Here is a 22435-nt window from a genome sequence, read left to right on the forward strand (position 1 = left end):
TGTGCTTGATAGTGTGTATGAAAACACAACCTACACGGCTCCCTGTCTATTCCACGGAAAAGTAAACACAGTCAGCTGTGTGAATGTTTAACTGGACAGCATGTGGAAATGGGTGCGTTTGTGTGCGCCCTGCAAACTGAGCAGACACTGTTTGGAACTGACATTTGATTATACAGTATACCTGTGTGTGTGTGTGTCCTTGTGCAGGCAACTAACAAATGTAATGTTCACCATTATTGCTTTAAGTCATGCATGGACAAATAAACACATAAAGGAGTGATTCATCGCATAATATGGGTTTGCATTGATGATCTGAGGTAGAATTTCTTCCTCTTCTTCTATAATAGTAACACCCACAGAACCGTGTTTACAGAATGGAGGTTACCCCAAAACAGATACTTCAATGAAGTCCATCCACGCCCATCCATCTCCCAGAACGTGATTCAAACCAAATGTATACCAACATCCTTTCAGGGACATTTATACATGTGAATGAAAAGAGTCACAAGAGCCTGGGAGTCAATGCAAATAACTTTTAACATAATTATAGATTTGGAATTACAACACAGTCCTCTAAGCTCTCTAAACAATATACAGATTCGGAGTGGTTCGAAACCAATGGCGTAATTCAAAGGATAAAACTTGATTGTCCCGTTTGGGTATATTCCTGATTTTGTTTGCATCTGGAGCTCATAAGCAGCAGGAGAAAGTGAGGAAGAAGAGCAGATGAAGGGGCAAGAAGAAAGGGAAGATGGAGGAGAGGGTCTCAATTATCTTCAGCGGCTGGCTGGATCGTTTGATTTGACATGATGGGGTTCTTGCCTCCGACAGCGTGCAGGCTGATGAACGGACCGCATACTCAAGTCAGGGAGCTGCAAGGCTGTAAGCGCTCCCTCTATGTCTCCCACCACATGGGGCATCTTCTACTTAACTGATCCACCATCCAAACAAACAGCGGGGGGTCTGAGGAGGAGAGGAGTGGAGGAGAAAGAATACAGGATACGAGAGAGAAAGTGAAGATCACAGGAGAGGAGAGGAAATTAGCTGACAAGGTGAAGGGAAGAGAGCGATGAAAGGAGAAAGACTTGACCGGAAATAGGAAGAGGACAGTGAGAGCGGAAAAGAGGAGGCAGCAAATAATGGTTGGCTAATGTGGTGGGGGAAGGACATTAATAGAATATTGAGAACACTCAAGAGAACGAGACATGAGGCAGGATAAAGGAAAAATAAGGGGAGAAACAGGAAAGAAAGAAAAACAGGCAAGGGGGAAAGGAGATGAAAAAGAGATCAGAGAAAATGAGGGATGAGAAGAAAAGAGCAAAATGAAGAGAAGAGAAGTAGATGAGAAGTGAAAAGAAAAGAGCAGAAGAGAGGAGGAATGAGAAAAATGATACTGTATACACACATACACACACATAATTTACAGATGAACAAGCCTTTGAAAACAACAATTCACAGTTCATGTCTCCGGATCAAAAGACCTGTCAATCAACTTAAGAATCCTGGGATTTTTTGGTTTTGATTTATATCAATAAAATGTGATGATTGAAAAGATGTCTCATCATTTTAATGCTGGAGGGGGGGGGGGTCGTCTTCTACTCACGCATGCAAGCTTTAAACAGCCTTAATATTGTCAGCCAGCAGATGTCTCTGTAAAGCAAGACTATTCATTTGCTATAAAGAAGACTCATGCAGAACGAAAGAAACCCTACAGGTTAACAGCAGGTCCAAAAGTTTAGGATTCGAGTTCATTTCTGGGCGAAAATATGGGCTGTAATGGGTGCAAAATATCAATTGCTTTTATACCGTGCAAGTGAAAGATGAACTACATTTCCCAGGATGCATTGAGCGGGGTTAGAGGTTATCAGGACTTGTGTAGTTCACCCCCCCACTGCAACTGCTCCCTTCTTGCTCTGACTAAATAAGACCCTTGCACCCCAAATTGTGCAATATTCGTTATCTTTCACACACGTGGATGAGGGCTGCTGGTCCGCCAGCGTTCACTCGGTGTGTATGAGCGACGTGGCCGCGGTTCAGGACGATAATCCTGCAGGAGAGACGCGTTCTGTGCCGCTGGACTGCTGCGGAGGACTCAACAACGTCGATTATTCGAAGGTAAAACTGAAACTGTTGATGATGAAGCCGGCCTGCATGTCTTAACTTCCACGTGATTCGGTGAAGCCGCTTCAGACGAGCAGCGAAGGTCCCGGTTTGACCGACCGAACCAGTCTGCTTCATTTGCTGAGCTCGTGACAGCCGGAAAACAGGCGGTACGGTAGCCATTTTTTTCAAAATAAAAGCTTGTTGTTTTGCAAACCCACAGTAAGTAAATGGTTATTCCGGGCAGAATATGAACGTTAATGTCCATGCAATAAAATATTATTAGAAATTGTATTCTTGCAACACAAATTATATGTTTAGACTCTTATTTTGTATTTAAGCACCGTTGTTTTAGTTAGGTAAAAAACAAACAAGGTACCTTCTGTGCTACCCATCTTTCAAACCATCTTGTGCATCTGTTATTATTTATTCTCATCAATTTAAACAACAAGTCTGGTGATGTCATGTTGACAACAACAAACCAGACCTGCAGCATTTCACAATGAAATGTACTCAGCTTCAGAGCCCCCATTAAAATGAACAGGTTAACTCTGACCTGTTGCCTGTTACCATTAGAAAAATATGAGACAGCCCCTCAGCACTACCTCATGGCGAATTCTCTTAAGAATAGGAGTTATTGTTCGCACGTCATAAAAGAAAAGTCCCACAGCTTATTATGAAATCATGATTATACGAGGGGATAGGGTCAGTCGGACTGTAAAATGACATGAGCTAATTGTGGCTGTACACCAACACTGTGATATAAAACACGTACTTTGTTGCTTTTCATCCCTTGCGTAAACTGGAAAGCCACACAGAGCCCTCCAGTGTGTGACAGAGAAGGAATATCAGTCTATGCCGCTCCGCTTCGTATCAGTCATTGGAATACATGTTTACGCCAATCTGCCATGCTTCGTTTAAACAACAAAAATAAGTAGCCAGAAGTGGTTTCAGTGTGTGTTTCCATCCACCCGTTTCTATGCTTTGCACTGTCAATTTGTGCAGACAAAAAGGAAACTTTAAATATTGAAAAAACATTTGTATGCTTGTCTGAGGTGGATATAAAAGGCAAATGGAAACAGACTTCACCACTGAAGCTTCTGTTCCACTGATGAGATTGATAACAGAGCCCAGGGAAATCATCAGATCTGTGCGCACAGCGATGAGGTTACTCGGTTCCATGAATGAAACAAACACAAATGTCATGTTTTCCACTAGGTTTCGCTGGCGCTCTTTTGATGACGTCCATCTTGTCGCGTCATCTGCAATGGTTTAGCGGCTCAACCGCTAATGTGCACATACCAGTACCAGTACATTACCCATTTTCTGAAAATATTGTTAAATTTGCGCTAAATTTGGATGGAAGGCTGGCTCATGTTTTTATAACCAGCAACCAGCCGTCTGTCAATGAAATCATGTTTTTTTAAATGTGTATGTTTCACATGGCTGTTTCTTTCAGATGGATTTGACGCTGATTGAAGGGCTCCTAAAACACACCAACTTTCACGACTCCAGCTTTTATGTCGCTGTGGTCGCCATCATTTTCAACCCTTTCTTCTGGAATGTGGTAAGAGATACGCTAGATGCTGTAGTAACTAAATAGTTCTCTGTATCCTCTTGCATATGGTATGCATGGTTTAGAACACTGAGGTTTGGAAGAAAAAAATCGGTATATATATATCGAGACCCGGAAATCATGCTATCGTTTGCCATTTGATTGGCCGGAATTGAACCTGGGACGTTGCTGGGACTAAGGCACTCCAACGCTGTACAGTTTGTACCTCCAGACAAAACTCTCAACAACTTGTTTAACGTAGTAGAGGAAACCAACTGGGAACGCTAGTGTTACGAGCTATAGCTTTTGAAAACTGTGTGTCTGTCCACAGATAGGCTGTTTGTCCGTCTTTCTCAAATCAAGGCCAACCGTCCTGACATTGTCCCTGAGCCGAATAAAACTGTCCCTTCTGTCTATCAGAGAGGGTTAAACTTCACAGACCTATCTGATATTTTATCGTAATTGTTTAGGATTAGGCAATCAGGACTGATTATCGTTCATACGTAATAGACTATACACTACATAATATTGCGTCACAGTTATCAGGCCATAAATGATGTCGGAGTTGTGGGTGTTGATAGCTTGACTACTCAGTCCTGAGGGATCATTTCCACAAAGACGTAGCACGAACAGGATCTCTTTTATTTTCAGTCAGATATGCTCAACATATCAAGTGCTTTGCAGACTTGAGTCATACACTTCAAGTCGCGTCTTCCTCAGCGATGGAGATTTACCAATCATCCCAGTACTTCAGTTCTGCTTTTGAGCTTCAAATAAAACTGCAATTAACTCAAAGTAGTCGTATGAGAAGAAAGATCCTTCCTAACTGTGTTCAACACAGACGTTCGTTTACTTGCCACTTTTCTGGCATGCGTGGTCAAAGTGCACCATTAAGAATAAGATTAAGACTGTACGAGTTAAAAAAATGTACGATGACGGGCTAAAATTGCCATAATTTACCCGCTGCTTTTGAAATTGGTTTCGCTGTTTCATATCCGAACTGTCATTTCACTCGCCGATAATTGCGACACATTTCACCATTGACTCTGCGGCAGCCCCCATGCCCATCACACAGTAGCTCTCGCTTTACAAAAGAGAAGCCAATTATTTGCTTCTCGGCAAATGTCACCGAGACACTGTTGGCCCCGACACACAATCCCAAATCGCTCTTTCTTTTGTGCGTTGCGCTGAGAGGTTACCTGTAAGTCGCTGTAATGGTGGTTATTCAGGCAAACAGCAGTAGGACGGATGCAACTCATTTGGAGAGGCAGGTCATAAGAGTTCTTTTCATCTCATTTTTTCGAGCTAGTTATGGAGGGGGGTTTGAGAAGAAATGTTTTTTTAGGGAGCTAACTTGTAGCGTTCTCCCTGCACACCTGGTCCAAGGAACATGTTCGTCTATGGCGATGGTATTTTGAAGCGAGTGGCGAAGCATACCTCTCATCATCCTCTGTAGCAGGTCACACTGTCGCCTTGTTTCATGGCACTCCGTGTGCTGCATGTGCTGTGCTGGTACCGTGCTCCTGATAGTGCTGAAGGCTTCGCATGTTAGCGCTACAAAAGGCTGGAATGTTCCAACTTGAATGGAAAGATAATAGGCTGGATTTCTTCTGGCTTCTTGGCAAACTATGAGTCCAAGATTCCCTCTCCTTTTTGCTGTTCGGTCATCTGAAATCTTTGCCTCTTTCAGCTTTAAACAAGCTGAAAACACGAACTTTTTTCGTTGCAATAGGCTTTCTTTCTATAGTTATTTTCAATAACATTTATATTCTGTTCCTATTGCTAACCCAATCAAATTGTAACATCCCGTTAGTTTCATCGTGTCTCTGTGTGTGTGTGTGATTGCACTCATCCTACTCACCTGCCCGGTCCACCCAGCTGCCTCCAATCCTCTCATTATCCCACTCATATATATACTCCCCTGCTTTCCCCGCTCCGGCTGTCAGATCGTCATTGTTCTTCCCCTTCTGCTCCTTGTGTCTCCCGTGCTGTGCCCTCGTGTGGATTCAACGATCTTTGACTTTGTCTTTTTGTTTGTTTTTGCTCGCTCCCGTTTGGAGTCGCTTTAAGTTTTAGTTTATTTCTCTTTTGATGACCAGTAAAAATTCTTATTTTCTAAACTTCACCTCGTCTCCAGCGTCGGTCTCTGCTCATGAGTCTTAGTCCAGCCCTGAACCGTCACACAAATACTCTTTCTACCTACTTTTCGAAGATGTCCCCTCTGTAAATGTGATTGGTTTTATCTTTAACATTGTAGACCAAACTATTAACCAATCAACTTTAAAAAAAGAATTGACATAAAAAGAAAAAAAAGCCTACTGCCTTTATTTTCAACACCATTTATTTTCTATTAATGGGAATGTCGATGTACCCCAGCAACGTCATGAAGCATGCTCCTGAGTTGTGTCTCATTAAGGCCTGTCTTTGACATTTGCACACATTCAAACATATTCAAGGCTGTCTGTATGGCTCTTATATGTCTCTTATTTGAGTTATGTTTTCCACCTCGTCTTCCCTGATCTAGCCAGGACTCTGTGAGTGAGGCGGAAGCTTGCTTTTTTCGCAGTGTGAGGGGCACGCTGCCCCGTCACTCGTGTACTCCAAATAAGAGATGGTTGAAATGACCGTGGGACGCTGCGGACATTGTGACCACGAGGCTGAAGATGCTCTGCAGAATGAGACAACCCAGCAGTCTGATTACCTTGTGGTAGGGCTGGGCGATATGGCCTAAAAATAAAATCTCCGATTTTTTTACAAAAAATCCGATTCACGATTTAAATCGATTTTTTCCCCCACAAATTTTTGCAGATGACAGAAGCTGTTGAAAACAATTTTTTATTTTATTTTGTGATGATTTTCCCTCGTAGGTTGATAAAAATAAAGTGCAAACAAAACCTGAACATTGTAGAAAGGTGCCTGTAGTATACAAAAAGTATTTGGTCACTCTTTTGTTTGCCTGAATCATTTAAATATAAAATTAAATTAAAGATAACATTAAATGGCATTAAATAGTAGCCTTCCATTGTAAACAACTGTGCAAATGTAACTTTTGACAGTAAGCTTTTCTAACTGAATACACTGATACAAACACAGCATGAAATAAAATGTATGTGACCCTTTACCATTCACATTTTCAAAAGTCCAACATCTGATCTAACATCAACATAACATATTGTGCACAGTAAATAAGTGCATGTAAACAAAATCAAGTGCATTCACAACATAACCAACAGTATTAAACAGTAGTGCATGTTTTTTCTAAATATTTTTTGCCAGGAAGACAGCGTCGCTTGTGCTCCCGCGGTCCTGCTCCCTCCTCAGGGCGCAACACTTCTCCCACTCGGCGGCATGCCTCTGTTTGAGGCTGTTTGTTCTGTGTCAGATGACACGAACCCGAACCATTTCCAGACCACGGAAGACACATTCTTCCCTCTCTTAAGAACGAGAGCTTCACTGCTGGCCGCCATTGTTTTCGTTTGTAAACAATGCGCGCGCACTCAACTACGGGAACCCAACGGGGGGAGGGGTGGGGGCGATTTTCTCGATTTTCAATAAAACACATCGCCTTAAAGCACACATTCGAATTAATCGATTAAATCGATTTATCGCCCAGCCCTACCTTGTGGTATAACAAGCACTTATGAGAGGAGGCATTTAATGTTGGGCCTCATCAAGCCGGTCATTGTGGTCCAGGATGGTTTCTCCATTTCGCTGGTGCCCAACTGCTGGGAATTGAATAACTGGCTAACATTTTCTACCATTATTATTTTGCTTTTTTTTAGTGTAGCTACTCATGGAGGCCCAAACATCAGTGTCCTGGTTGAGGGGAAATCTCTCCCACCTTAGTGTCACTTGAGTGCTCTAAACGCACATGCACTCTATACAGTGCCTTGCAAAAGTATCCAGCACCCATGGCCTTGTTTTTGGGAATTTCTTTGCGTTACAACCTGGAACTAAGATGAGATTTGAGATAAGAGAGATATTTGTATTTTGTATTTCGTGGACCTACACAAAGGTCCATAATAGGTCCTCTCTTGAAAGGCTTGTTGTGGTGCTATGTTCTTTCCATTTTGAAATAATGGATTTAATGGTGCTCCGTTGGATCATGTGACAGGTCATGTGACACTTGGATTGCACGGAGGTAGGCTTCTGAAGATTGGTTGCACCAGATCTTATTTAGGCGCTACACAGCAAAGGAGTAGAAACCGCCGATTTTTTCACTAAATGTGTCTATTTTGTGTCCGTCTATTCCATAAAATCTACATAAAAATCAAGGAAGGGGACTCTACGGCTGCTCTATAACAAGTGAGAGATATCTGTACTGAACACAGTGTTCCTACTCGCACAACACAGACACAGCAAGGCCTGTTCCTTCAATTGGTGCTGTGTGTGTGTGTGTGTGTGTGTGTGTAAGGGACAAAGATCAGGACGTACCAGCCCTCACCTACCACTACTTGACCGTCTATCTTTTGCTGGACATGAGTCCTGCTGTCCTACGCATTCATCACAGTCTCCATGACATCCAACGTCATGGCACTACTTTGATAGGGCACATACTCTTGAGATGGCACACCGCTCACTGAGGTCAATCGATACAGTGTCACAGAACATACTATCGCAATACTCTATATATTTCCTTACACCCCTTACGGACACCGCCGCTACAGCCGGAAAATCACATCAGAAGAAGAAGCAACGGGGGCTCAGGGGAGGGCAGTGTGCCACACTGACCCTCATTGTGGAACAGTCAGCCTACAGTTGTGTCAGTTTTGTGCTTGGTGCATCTTTGCGGTGTCCTATGTTGGAATCTCCGCAGGCTTAACTGACCCCAGCAACACCTGCACAGTGTGGGTTACTCTTGTGTGAGTATGTGTGGCCTATAGGTCAACACGTGTGGCTCTTTTTAACTGGTCTTCTTCTTAGCCCTGTGTCAAACGTCCTTTTTAGTTTTTAATCATAACGCCGCTTCTGGTTTTTTTTTCAGTCAAGTTTAAGTTGGGCATTTTAGTAACAGCCTGCCTGTCAGCCGTCACAGCACAGCGCTCTCATTGGACTGATGCTAATAACACCTGTGCACTGCAGTGATGCCCGAATACGTTGTCCAGGTTAGAAATGCATACATATCCGGTATTCCCGAGCGTCTTTCCCGCTCTCTGGTGTTGGTGATTGGGCTGTTCCTCTGCTTTTATCTCTGAGGAGCCTTTCACATCATTTCGTAGCCGATCCGTTACAGATTTACATGTTAACATGGTGTCATAATTAAACATAATGTTAATTAACTTTTCAAGCATCTGTCAGTGAATGTGCTCTCATGTGGCTCATTCCACTGCGCGTGTTCAGTGATTGAAGGAGAGCAGCTGCACATTCAGTCCACCAGTCGTCAGCCAGACAGAAACGTGACTGTGCATACTTTTTGTTCTAAATTATTCAAATTGACTGTTTTAAGTTTTTGTCTGAAAATACACAGAATGTACAAGTATATAATCCAGTGTCTGGAGCCCCCTCTATTCATGATACTTCAGTCTATAGCCTCCCTCAGCTTTCATGAAATGTACATTTTTTAAATTTGAGGTAGATTAAGATACGTTGCAGCACAGAATTAAACACTGATGCATTTCAAAAGCTCTACCTATTTTGAAAATAAAAGGAGAAAAAGTTAATGTTCCTCAAAGTGAGTTATCAAAAAACTGTATTATTTTGGTGTCAGTGCTATATTTAGGTATCACACTGGCACCAGTGTCTAAAAGAACACCTTACTTATCACCAAAGTTGCAAGAAACTGCTAGAAGTACTTTTCTGCTTTTGTTCGTGTCCCTTTATTCTGCTGACATGGAAACCAGTGAATGTGTCTGCTGTACTTTCACACATTTAGCAAAAAACCTTTCTACGTGTACACAATGGGCCCTGAGTGGCATCACTCTGTGGTGTGTGTGTGTGTGTGTGTGTGTGTGTGTGTGTGTGTGTAGGCAGACTTCTTTCAGCTTCAGTTCTAGACTGAGCGTGTTCAGCATGACAACCTTGTGATGAGTTCATCAGAGATCAAATCTGCATTTTGCTTTCGACACTGATGTGCTTTTTGGTCTTTGATCAGTGCTTTGTCAGTGATTACGACATCAGTTATCAGCTGGTTACATCAGGATTGCACTGAGAAAACTGAAAAGCTCTGATTCTTAGCTTGTAATTACTGAACTGATTTCTCAAAAGTGTTTTGGAACATTGCGGCCTTGTTTTATTTATTTATTTATTTTAATTCAGACAAAGAGTGGGTCTAGAGATGCAGCGACTGCAGTCTGACCTGCCGATTTCGATTTCCTTTCTTTCCTTTCTTTTTTTTGCAAGATTACATTTGAGCACATCGTGATGCCGTTATAATTGACCTTGGCCCAATGCTCGTTTTACTGAGTAGAGGATGAACGCATCATAATCCGTGCAGCCTCCAATAATGTTCGCCGTTAAAAAAAACGGTCAGTGTGATTACTCTGAGCATCATGCATGATAATTAATAACATAATAAATACGCTTATAATATAATAAGCGCCTTATTAAGTCAGTAGTTCCAAATGCTTTAACATTTATTTCGCCATGGCTTATTTTGGACCTGCAGTTGTAATAAATTGGTCGATAGATTCGGGAATCTCTAACGTTCAAATTATTTATAATTGCGAATTTGTTATTCGGCGCCACGGCCAGTCTCTCCTCGGGATTCCATCCGCAAACTAACGGCCAGACGGAGAGGCTGAACCAGGAGCTCGAGGCCATCCTCGGGTGTGTGACCTCCTCTTGGAGCCATCACCTCCCGTGGGTTGAGTACGCCCACAATTCCCACACGTCTACTGCCACCAGACTGTCTCCTTTTGAGGCCTCCTTGGGCTGTCAGCCTCCCCTGTTCCCTAGCCAGGAGGTCGAGGTGGCAGTTCCATCAGTCCAACACAATGCCCGTCGTTGTAGACGGGTGTGGAGAGAGGCTCGGGTGGCTCTGCTCCGCACGGCTGAGCAGAATAAGAGGGTGGCGGATCGGCGTCGTGTCCCAGCTCCGGCATACCGTATTGGACACTTGGTCTGGCTTTCGACCAGGGACATCCCCCTACGCACCGAGTCGAGGAAGCTCTCCCCCAGATACATCGGTCCTTTTCCCATCATCTCCATCATCAACCCGGTGTCGGTCAAGCTGCAGTTGCCTCGCTCCATGAGGATTCACCCGGTGTTCCATGTCTCCCTCCTCAAACCTGTTGTCTCCAGTCCCCTAAATCCTCCGCCAGCACCCCCTCCACCCCCCCGTTCTGTTTTCTGTGTCTTCAGTTTGAGTGCGGTCGAGTTTCCCTCCCGACTCCGGAGGCTACCTGTCCCGGCCTCGGTTGAGCTTCCCTCCCGACTCCGGTGGAGATTATAGGAGTGACTTTAGTTTGCTGGACAGTTAGTCTTTGTTTTTTGTTGGCTCATTCTGTGACTCCTCCTGCACCGTTAAAATAAAGTCTTGGCTTGAGTAAACCTGCTGTGTGCGTGCGTTTGGGTCCACTCACTACACTACCACATAACACCAGGGGTATCTCTGGTTCTTTACAAACTCTTAATTGCATTGAAAAGAGTGAATAAAAGCAAAGTGTGCAGGAGGAGGCACAGGAATCTTGTGTGGCTTGTTAAAGTGTAAGAACGGAGGGCAGAAAGGAGGACAAAGGAGCAGAAAAATCACATCAAGACTGAATGTCATGTAAAAAAGTACGGAGTATAAGGGGAATAATGCAAGAGAAAGAATGAATCATTGGCCTTCAACATCTCCAACATTTACCGAAAAAAAGATTTACAGCATTTACCAAAAAGCCATTATTTCCTGATAAGTGACGCTGATGTCCATGACCTTTCATTTGTACCTTCAGTTAAAAACTTTATTCTAATAAAGAAAAAGTGACACCTATTCTAAGATTCCTGATGTGAGAGTGCAGAAAATCCCAGAGTAAATAACTTTTGAAGGTGTCTTGAGATATTAAAAGTCATCCTCAGACTTGCAGATCAGATTTACATGTAGAAGGAACATCATTTATGCACAGCAATATTGTAGATTTATTCAACAATGGAGCCCCACTTTACATGCTGCCGCTGTAGTTTCCATCAGGATGAAACCCAACAATCAATCAGTCAGTCCGATTTGTTTCTATGGTCTGACGCACGAGTGTTGCGCACGTGGCATCCTTTGTCTTAGAAAACAAACTTAATGGCAGTTATATTTAGGATAATTATTAGCAAGACTGAGTCAGATGATGACTGTGGATTAAAGTGTCACCAAAGCTGTGTGTGTGTGTGTGTGTGTGTGAGGGTTTTGGTTCAGAGGTGACTGTTTATTAGGCGACGGCGCATCCATGGAAACCTCTCTAACCTCACACAAAAATGACTTTACGTGAGGTGATTAAAGATGAACATGTCGGGCCCAATTCGTTGTCCCTGCTGGTGTGATCTCATCTTATTCTGCTTTCATTTTATTGATGGCCCAGTTGTGGTATTTAACAGCAGTAAACGTATTGAATGGATCACTGGGATGAGACGTCATGTGATTGGCCATGACGGTTACAGCCTCTTACGCGCCCACCGATGTATGGGTTAGGAAAATAGAGCCTACCATTTAATCCAAAACAACAACACAACAGTTGACCCAATAGCGTTTATTTCATTGTTTTTCCCTTTGGCTTCGTCTGTAATCAGACGATCCTGATTACTGTTGTGTTTTTCTCCACTTTTTTCAGCAGAAACTTCTCCCCTCACACTGCCCTTACAAGCAGAGGTTCGCCTCAGGTGAACAAATAGAAGCCACCCGGTGCATGCATTATCAACCTGCCTTCGTTGACCTGGAGCGAGCGACATATTAAACGTCACCCGATCGTCACCCTGCATATGGAGTTAGTCTCCAGTCATCGGGTCTGTGCTGCCCAGTGACCTACATCCACGGGAACCAGATCCTCGTCAGCTCATGCTGTCCACGTCAGCTGCTGCACGTCAGCTGAAGCTGTCCGTCTCCAAATAAGTTTTAAGATAGTTCTACCCGATGGCCCCGGACTAAAGTACTCAAATAACACCCACATTGTAAGAAACCGTCCTTGGATTAAACCATTTCTTGTTTCTGATGACCGTGCCAAAAAGGTTAGCAGTTCTCGGGACGGGGGCCTGTTTTGGTAACTTTTTGTAAAAAGATGAAGTAAAATGAAATCTTAAAGAGGTAAAAACAAAACACTGAAGTCCGGTTTACGTTTTGTACTACCTTGTCATTCGCAAGTGTTGACAGACACTGAGAAAGTGGACGTGTTCTTTGAACACTAGAATGGAAACATGTTCTCGTAGAAACCCACAGTAAATGTATGAACCTGACAAATGCCGCTTGACCCGAGATGACAGTGATACTGAAGACGACCTGAAGATAACAGGAGCTGGTCTTAGTCATTCATCATATTTTTTATTGTACATATGTATTTGGTTCAGTCAGGTCAGAGACATTGAGATAGATATTCAATTCTTCAGTGAGGAACGAAAGATTCAGCTCATCATTCATCAAACATTCACGTTTTAATTCATCGGACGCCATTACACTGATTGCGAGGTGGTCTAACCTCAGATGTACCCACTCCTCAAACACTTTCATCGTTAAGAACTCTGATTTCATGTCTGATTTAAGTTGAAGTTGAATGACACAAGTTTTAGCAGCTGTTCATGTTTTTAATTTACTTTAACTGCAGAAAGAATCTTTATTTGAACCAAGCATATTTTAGAGAGAGGCCTTTATTCCTAATTTCCTGTTTTTAAGTCTAATTTATTATATTTATGTAATATACCTTGCTCATTTCAGATTTGCTACCATTTGAAATTGCTGTTGATGCAAATTCAACTTTTTCTCTTTGTTTACTTTACATTCAAGTTTACTGTCTTTGCAAAAATTCGACACTTCAAGCAGAAAATGTTTCAAATGAGAAGCCTTCCAGCAGCCCGTGGGGCATAATGGTGTTCTTGTTCTGGCAGTGTTATGTTACACATTGTCTTCAGGTAAAGGACTGTTACTTTAGTTTATAATGTACTTTTCATCATCTTCACTTCTTGTGTGCAAGAGAGAAAGTAATTACAGTTTTAAATGTATTGCTGCTGTTAAAGTTATACCACATTGTGGCTGACGACCCTTCCACCCTCTGGCTTTTGAGAGGCTTGTTCAGCAGCGATTTAGTAGAGATGGGCCGAACAGATAAACTGTTTCACTGATTTTAAAAGACATTATCAACATATAATTTATAAGAGTTTGATCTAATCCATTATCTGAAAATAATCATTTTGTAAATTGTCAGACAGGATTGCCTGCAAATTAAATACCTGGATGTCAAAGTACAGAATCTTAATGATGGCCATTGAGTCGCAGTTAGTGAGGGGATCACGACAGTCGGTAAGCTTAATTCTCTGGGGACCATGAATGTCTGTTACAAAATATCACGGTCGTCCATCCAACACTTGTTTCAGTCTGGACTAAACTTCGCCCTCCGTAGAGCCACGCTGCTAAGGTGGCTGACAGTGAATATGTCCTGTCCCCTGCATTTGATCTTTCTAAATTGAGTTTGTTTATTTGGACGAGCATGTGCTCCCAGTATCTGCCGTTGACAAAATCTCCATAAATCCAAAGATATTTAAATATTCAATCAGTGTTTTCTGAATTTAAGAGGATTTAATCAGGGTGTCGCTGATGTGCATGCGATCCGTCTATGTTCTTGTTCTCCCTTCTCGTTACTCCTTGACAACACATCCCTGCATTAATGCTCTTGGCTGTGTGTGTGTGTGTGTGTGTGTGTGCTTTTGTGCCCGTGTGCAACTGATCGACCACCAGAAATCAGATTCTTTAAAAATATTGTGGTACTGATCTTTGGTCATACTGCCCAGCACTACATTAATGCATCATAATTATAATCCAATGATTACTGTAAATATACGACTTGAAATTGTTGGGATCTAAAGGAGCGTGTTTGGGTTATCAGCATTTAAGAAACTGAATTCTTGACATCAATAGAATTATTGATGTGGTAACAATTATTAATGATTATTAATATAAACGGGGCACCACCCTGCGAACAGGGACCAATAACCAAACGATAAAACTAAGTCTCATAATTAGTAGTCACTCATAATGTCAATAGTCTGCGTATGACTACACATTCAGTGACAGTGAAGGTTTAAGTTCGAGCACAGGCTACTACATACAGTCTTATCAAATACATATGCACAAGTAATCACAGACGACTGCTCCTGAAAGTATAACAGAGTTTATTGAATCAAAATAATAAATGATCAAATCAATTAATATTGCAACCAACAAACGTTATCATACAATTTTGTATGCCTAAACTAAAGGATGAATAAAGTGGATGAGGGTGTATGTCTGTGTGTGTATGTGTATGTGTGTGTGTGGGTCTGTGGGTGAACAGGAAGGAGTCTTACAGCTACGCTAAAGACTACAAAGATGGCGGCGTCGAGTGACGCTGGCCAAAGGGGAGGGGCCTTAAGAACTACAGCTAAAAACTACAAAGATGGCGGAGTCGCGTGACGCGGACCAAAATGGCAGTTAGGCTGCTGTATGTAATTCACGTGTGCCTGGGCAGGACGTGATGTGAGGCGCTCGTTTGAACGAGGTTCCCCAGGGGTCGAGCTAGGAGCTGTGTGTGTGCGTGTTTCGTGAAAGGAGGAAAGAGAAAAAGGAGCGAGAACTCGAAGTGAATCACGCTTCGGCGTGCGATGTGGTAGGGAGCCTGCTTGCTGGTTCTATCATGCATAAATATACCGCTGTCGTCTTTGAACTGCCGGTAACTTATGCCGTGATAAACCACGCACCTCAGCTCACTCACCGAGTCGAGTTAATGAAAAGAGAACTTCCACACGGAGTGGAAGACAATGAATGAAAATAATCCCAAAGAAACAGTCATAGCAGTTACACGAATACCACGGAACTTCTCTGGTCCGTAATGATTGCGCAATATCTCGATATCACGCGACAGTAATTTAAACACACAAAAACACGGGAATATCAACATATAAATGAATGGCCTGAATTAAACTTAAGTTAATTTAAGCTAAGCTATGCCCAAATGCCAAGAATCTTACTTGTAGATGCTTCGTTGCAACGTGGAAGTGTTTGTGGCAAAGCTGTCCGTTTTCCTCGTCGGGAAGGGGGACAGGGGGGGGCTGCTTGCAGCGCGGCTTTGCAGCGGGCGCTGTGTGTCGCACGGCGTTTGCTGGTGCGGCTTCGGTCCGTCGTGGCGTGGCTCTGGAGCAAACGCAGGTCCGATCTGTACTCGCTGCAGGGAGGACAGTTTAACTTCGGCTGAGACGACGTGGTCCATAGGTCTCCCGGTAATCATCGGTCAGGAGAGGAGCGAGGCTTCGTCGGCTCCTCTGTGCCGGGTTGTGCACAAAATAAAAAGAAGCAGAAAGCACTGAACGAATGCTGATGCAGATTCGTTATCGCGGGCTGTTTCGTCCAGCGAAATGGCTCGTGACCTGTCAGGGTTTGATGAGGGTTCGAGGGGCTCCCTCGTGGGGGGAAAGCTGGTTCTTCTGTGGCCTGGACGGGGGTGTCCGGGCGAAGAGAGCGGTGTGTGCTCCCTAACTCAACCGAGGTCGAAGGGGGAAAGCTTTGAGTTGGGGGAAGCAGATAGTTTTATAGAACAGAGGTCGAACCACAGGGGTCCTGGGTTCGCCTGGCCTTCGGCCAATGAGACTGCAGCGGTTACCATGGTTTTTTGGGGGGGAGGGGGAATTCACACCTGAGTGTGAAATTTCACCCAGAGGAGACTTGTTCTCATCAAACTACAAGTCAGGATGAGACCTGTGCTTGAAACAGTGAAGGCCAGATTCTCTTTGTCCACAGCACATGTTTAAGCCATAGGCCAGAGCCCAACAAAATCATCCATTCTGCATAATGAGTATACTTTTACTTTTGGTACTTTGAGTATATTTTGTACACCGTGCGCATCACTGGTAAGGAAATGTGCACGTACAGGGCCAGCCAGCCCACCCGTTGAAAATATTTTCGGTTCATTGTAAAAATGTGGCGGAATAAAATAGACTTTGGTGACACAGTAATAATGGAGCCGTCTGGTGTATTTTTAGCTTTATTTTCCTGTTGTCACTTAGAGCTCCCTCCCCCTCAGATGTCTTCCTAATGTCCTGCATTGAAGCCCATTGAAGTGCCTGTATCTCAGATGTATTTGGGCTGATGGGTACGCGGTGCAGCCTGTTACCGACGCCTTACCGGTAATTGAATTTGTCTTTGAGAGCTGCTAGTTCTGCCAAGCTGGCGCCACTCCCTGTACTCTCCTCCTCATCCCGGCCTTCTGTTATTCCCATGGCTTTTCTTATGATTTGATTACGGCATCAGCAGTCTGTCTGCAGAACACTTGAGTATTTTTAGCGTACTCGCTCACCCAGTGGTTCATCAAACATCCATATTGCTAGGAGCTCGCAGTCCCATCGCTGCTTCAGTCTAAAGCGTAGTTGCACAGATGGGCCTGCTTATGTGGTTGGTGGAGGTGGATTGTAATGTTTCCCACGAGGTTATAAAATGTGTTCTTGGGTTTCAAATTCAGCACACCTGTCTCTCGAAATAAACCTCTTGAGAAAAGACACGCGTCACTGAAAACAGTAAATGCAAACTGAGCCCTTTTGAGTTTACAGCAGCCTGTTCAGTGTCAAATTGTACTTAAAAAACTTCAAAGTTAACTGGAACTACAATTCAGTTGTAAACCCTTTTAATGCAGTAACCGATTGGTCAAAATAAAAATTCCAAAATATGATAAACAGAATTGACATAATACCCGACCCAGCTATTTGAGTCAGCTCTGATAGTGGTGCATCCATAGGTTTAATAAAAAAATGCATTTTTAGTCCGGTTCAGCTGGATTAGAAAACAACTCAAATGTTTTCACACAGTATCTGGGTTTGCCTGTACGTTTATAGGTCACCCTTTGGGTTTTCTTCTTTTCTTTCACTTTTTATGCTGTAATCACTCCCTGGAGATCCCTGGTGTCCTCGGTAAGGTTTATTTTGTACTGTTCACATAGATCTTGGGTGGGTGTGTGCGGAGGGGAGGTGGGTTTAATTACACAATATCTAAATCACATGGACTTACACCTGAGCCACCTCTTTGTTGGAAAAGGAAAGTGTCATTGTCATGGGTCACAGTATGTCGAATACATTTTTATATCACACTTCAACACAGAGCGTTGTATCTTCAGTTGGAGCCTCAGCAGCAGTTTTGTTCAGGGCACTTGAATGGTAGCATTATGTGCTTCCTCTTTCTTTTGACATTGCTGAATTCTTGTATCACCCAGATGTGTCATGGAAATTCTGTCAAACCACTAGAAGCAAACACAAAATAAAAGCACAGACACTGATGTATTTGAAGATTGTTGTGATTGTTATTAATCAACAATAGGAGACACTCTTTTACATTAGACAACCTGGCCTTTATGGTTTTTAAAGAACATTAAAGTGATTTTTCATTAGTTAACCCATTTGAAGCTATACAACCTTTCAATGGCTATCCACAAAACACACATACATATGTCGGACATATCATACCTTTCACAACAAGTCCCGTTCAGAGACTGAGAAAAGCAGCCACTTTCTCAGTAAGTCTCCACCGCATTAATTGGTTGAGCTAACGAGGTTGTCAGCTGTCCGGGTTCCTGCCAGTTGGACCAGCAAATTTCCTTTGAGCGATAAGTCGCACCGCTGAGTTTTACTCCTCTTTAAAAAAAAAAAAAAAAGGTTATTTCTTTCAACTGTTAATCAGTCAAAATTCTTTCGTAAATGTTTTATTATTTAACATCCCCAGTATCAACATTAAGACGCATTCATAGTCGTAGCATCTCTGCGCGCACAAATGTGTTGCCTGCAACGCCAGTCCCCTTCCATGCGTCCATTGTTGTTGTTGACGTTCTGTCTCTTTTCGGCTCGCTGTGTCTCAGTGTCCCACGGAGCAGACTGTAATGTAATCAAGATTTGCACGTAACATTAGGGTGAGTCACAGAACAGCTAAGTTGTTTCATTTCACAGCAGTCTTCTTTTCTTGGCATGGAGACAGAGAGGAAATAGGGATGAGAGATGAATATGAAGGAAGGCTACAGTGGGGGGGGGGGGGCAGATGAACATTTATCTCTTCACCAAAGTAAAGCTTCATCAAATAACTCGTATTGCACTTGAGCACTGCGTTTAACCGCTGTCATTGCCACAGGCTGCTGAGTGACTAACAGTCAAACACTTCAGCGAATATATATTGAACAATACATGCTCAGCCTTTCACATACAGAGCATGTATTGAGCCTGAATAGCTGAAGTTTGGTTCGGTCTCAAAAGTGCATTCAAGATGCAAAGAGAAGATATATTTATAATTTGTTTCTTTCTTTTTTTTTCCATTGACAAACTAACTCCTTTCATTTTTACCTCCACCCATTGCAACGTCCTTTAAAAAAACTACATTGTGACCCAATCACCGACTGTAGAATTACCTTTTTTTCTTTTGTCAATGGCTGATTTTTGTAAAAAATACTTTTAAAATCTAATTAATTTTGATTGAAGCCTCCTACCAACAACTGATACTGCACAACCAAATGAATTCATTGGTACCAACCATGTAATGCGATGGTGGAAAATGGATGACTCATGCTCCAGTCAGGCTGAGGTTTTGCAAGGGGAAACTGGCGTGGCTATTTTTGAAGAAGTCTCTTGACCTCTCACCTCAAGATATGTGAATGAAAAGTTTTATTGTGACCGACAAGTCTCCCCATTACAGACATGCTGACTGTGTGATAATCGCATGCGGTTTTTTGCATACAGTAAAAATATGTTATTTTTGCCTTTTATAAATATTTCTGCCTGCTGGAGTCCCTAAAGGCCGAAACAGTCTTGAAACTGTAAAACTAGAGACCACAGGCATTCAGGGGATGTATGGCTTTCATTGGTATATTGACAATTAGGGGGTTCTGAGCAGTTTCAAGAACAGAAGCACTCGCCATCCAATGGTCAAAAAATGCAATTCTTGCAGAAATATCGCAATGTCAAGAGTTTTTGATACAAAATCGCAGCATGTCTTATTCTATTGTGTTCCTCATGGTCTCTGTGGGATTTTTGACAATCTTTGTCTGTTGTGCAGTGGTAATACTTTTTTTTGATGTAGCAAATTTGTACAACAAATGGTATCAAGCCAAAAATTGCAGCAACAACTTATGAGACATAATTGAGCATGGAAATGGACATCGTATACCTCCATCATGCTCTAAGCCCCTTTTATACTCATCATTTATTTTTTATCAATTCATTATTTGTTATTTCTGAGTCATGACTGGAGCAACTTGACAAATAATGTTGAGATGCACCTCAAATTAATCTTCAGGTCCCTAGCTTTCATTTGAGAGTTATGCTTTATAAATGATGAATTAAGTGTTTACTCATACTTAACTAATGCTTCATAGTGTGTGGTTATTATAAAGTGTGACCGATATATCTTTGAACTAGGAAGCGTCTCGCTGCTGGATGTGTAGCCAGGCAAACGTTTGCATACATACATGTTTGCTGTCGCTAAATTATAAGGGGATGATTTGTTGTGTTCACTACTTGTTGTACCTTCCACAAGTGGCCAACATAAATCAGTTCATTCTGATTTATCTAAATAAAGTAATTTCTAAAGCCATCATCTCATGATCTCTGCTTTCTGTCTCTCTGTCGTCTGTTCAGGTGGCGAGATGGGAGCATCGGACACGGACACTGTCCAGGCTCTTTGGTAGCCCCTACCTGGCCTGTTACTGCCTGGGCTTCATCATCATTCTGCTCAACGTGTACCGCAGTCACAGGTGAAGCGCACACTCGGCTGCTCATTCCGCTCAATTCATGTCATTGTTGTTCCATCCAGATCAGCTCACTTTTGATCAATTATAGCCCGTTTCTCTCTGTCGCCCTTCTTCTCATACATCATCCTGTTCTGCTTCCGTGTCCTCTCCTGCTGCTCTTGTCTTCCTTCCTCCCCGTCCTAATGTGGGCCCACGGTTCTGGATGTGCCGGTGTCACCCCCACGCCTGCCGTCGCACAGCACCCAGTGGAAGTACACGCTACCACAACTCCCGCTGTGGATCACAATGGTCACACAGCACCCTCGACGAAACCTCGCATAGACAGTCGGCCAGTGGCAGAAAAAAAAAAAATGTCTTCACATTTCTTTTCCTCTCTCTGTTGCCGGGTAACAACACTTTTGGAACAAGCTGCTTCGAAGCGATAAATTGTCTCGCCAGTTTTCTCTCGTGTCTCTGAAGAGAATGTTTATCAACACACAGAAACACGCAACATGAGAGACTAAAAATAGTAGCCGCACATAGCTATTCATTTGTTCAGATGTACTCTTTGAAATGCATTGTAAAGCATTTGAAATGCTTTTATATGCACGATTGCATTGTAATTGTAAAATCCAATAATTGCGTGTAAAATGTAGTGAGGAAAAGAGAGAATTCCGAGAGTGCAAGTCTGTGTGGGCAGTAGTGGCGTTAAGGTTAGAAAGGATACAGTAAATCTGTGTTGGGCTTCCTGGCACCACCGATGACGTGCCCATGAGCAAGGCCCCGACTCCCAAACTGCTCCAGTGCTGCTCAGTGGCCAGCAGCAGATCGGACTGTAGTGGATGTTATATTGTGTAACTCGTGATCAGGGCATTCCTGCTGAAGAGAAGCTTTCTCCCTCTTTGGATGCAGCAAAGCTGTGCTTTAAAGACAAGTTGAGCACAGTGGATCACGTCAGCAAGGTGGTCTCCTGCCCTGGAGTCGCATTGGAAACACGCAGTTTCTCAAAACGGCACACCGACAGCGGTTCTGTGGAAAAAAACACGATTGCTGTTTCCAATCTCAACAGACGTACAGAGCAGCGCACTAATTACCTTACGGCGTCATTGTTGTGCTGCCTAATTGTCAACTAATTGACTTACGTATACATCGACTGATTCACTGGCCTGCTGGATTTATAGGCTGCTGGACGAACACACAGGGGATACAGAGAGCGCGTTGTTATCTGCCAAGCACACAACGGTGATTTGGGATTTAAACATTTAAAGTAATTAATTGATCAAATGTACAAATGTTACACGTCTACATGTTTACACTCAGGAAATATTAAAAGCTAAAAAAAGAATATTCCACAACTCATTTAGAAATATCTTTTAATGTTTGGAAACTACAAGCACAGCAGGCATGCCAGCTGCTCACGTGGCAGGAAAGTAGATGTAAGTGTAATCAGGTTAAATCATATCCAGATACAATATGGATGTGAGATGCATATTAATGCAAGTTGTATATGGAAATGGGACACATGCGTTGTTGTGACAGTGTGGTTGTAGTAAACTGCTGCCCCACATTTTTTCATCATTGATATCGGAGAAGGAAGAAAGCATCACAGGTGCAAAGATAATGTTCGCTGCTCAAGTAGAAGTCGTGCTCTGTAGCTTTTCTCAGAGTTGAATTGGAGACGGGACAAGAGGAGGACATCGGGTGGAGGATGGAACAGCCGTCGCCATGACGCATTACGTTTTTGGTCCTTTTTGTAACATTAATGTCAACGTGCAAATGAGGATTTGAAGCTGAAATGATCGAAACAACCCCGATAGAACCCTCCCTCCCTGAATTTGCACCACTATACCATAATGACCTCCTTTCCACATCTCCGTCCCACAGACCCCGTTTCCCCATCTCTTTTCCAATCCAAAGCCCAGCAGTGTGCCTCCCCAGGCCA

General features: G+C 42.9%; 1 protein-coding gene across 5 annotated transcripts in view; it reads left to right on the forward strand.

Moving 5' to 3' along the window:
• The first annotated feature begins 1871 nt into the window (after nucleotides 1-1871).
• pemt (phosphatidylethanolamine N-methyltransferase) overlaps nucleotides 1872-22435 on the forward strand; it is a 31437-nt gene continuing 10873 nt past the window's right edge. For all 5 annotated transcript variants that reach the window (XM_079294010.1, XM_079294012.1, XM_079294011.1 and 2 more), the window contains exons 1-3: nucleotides 1872-2115; nucleotides 3560-3667; nucleotides 20402-20517. In XM_079294010.1, coding sequence (XP_079150136.1) covers nucleotides 2014-2115; nucleotides 3560-3667; nucleotides 20402-20517 — 326 coding nt within the window. In that variant the 5' untranslated portion in view covers nucleotides 1872-2013. The remainder of the gene's footprint in view (nucleotides 2116-3559; nucleotides 3668-20401; nucleotides 20518-22435) is intronic.

The sequence above is a fragment of the Melanostigma gelatinosum genome (assembly GCF_949748355.1).
Source record: "Melanostigma gelatinosum genome assembly, chromosome: 21".
In the NCBI taxonomy this organism is placed as follows: domain Eukaryota; kingdom Metazoa; phylum Chordata; class Actinopteri; order Perciformes; family Zoarcidae; genus Melanostigma; species Melanostigma gelatinosum.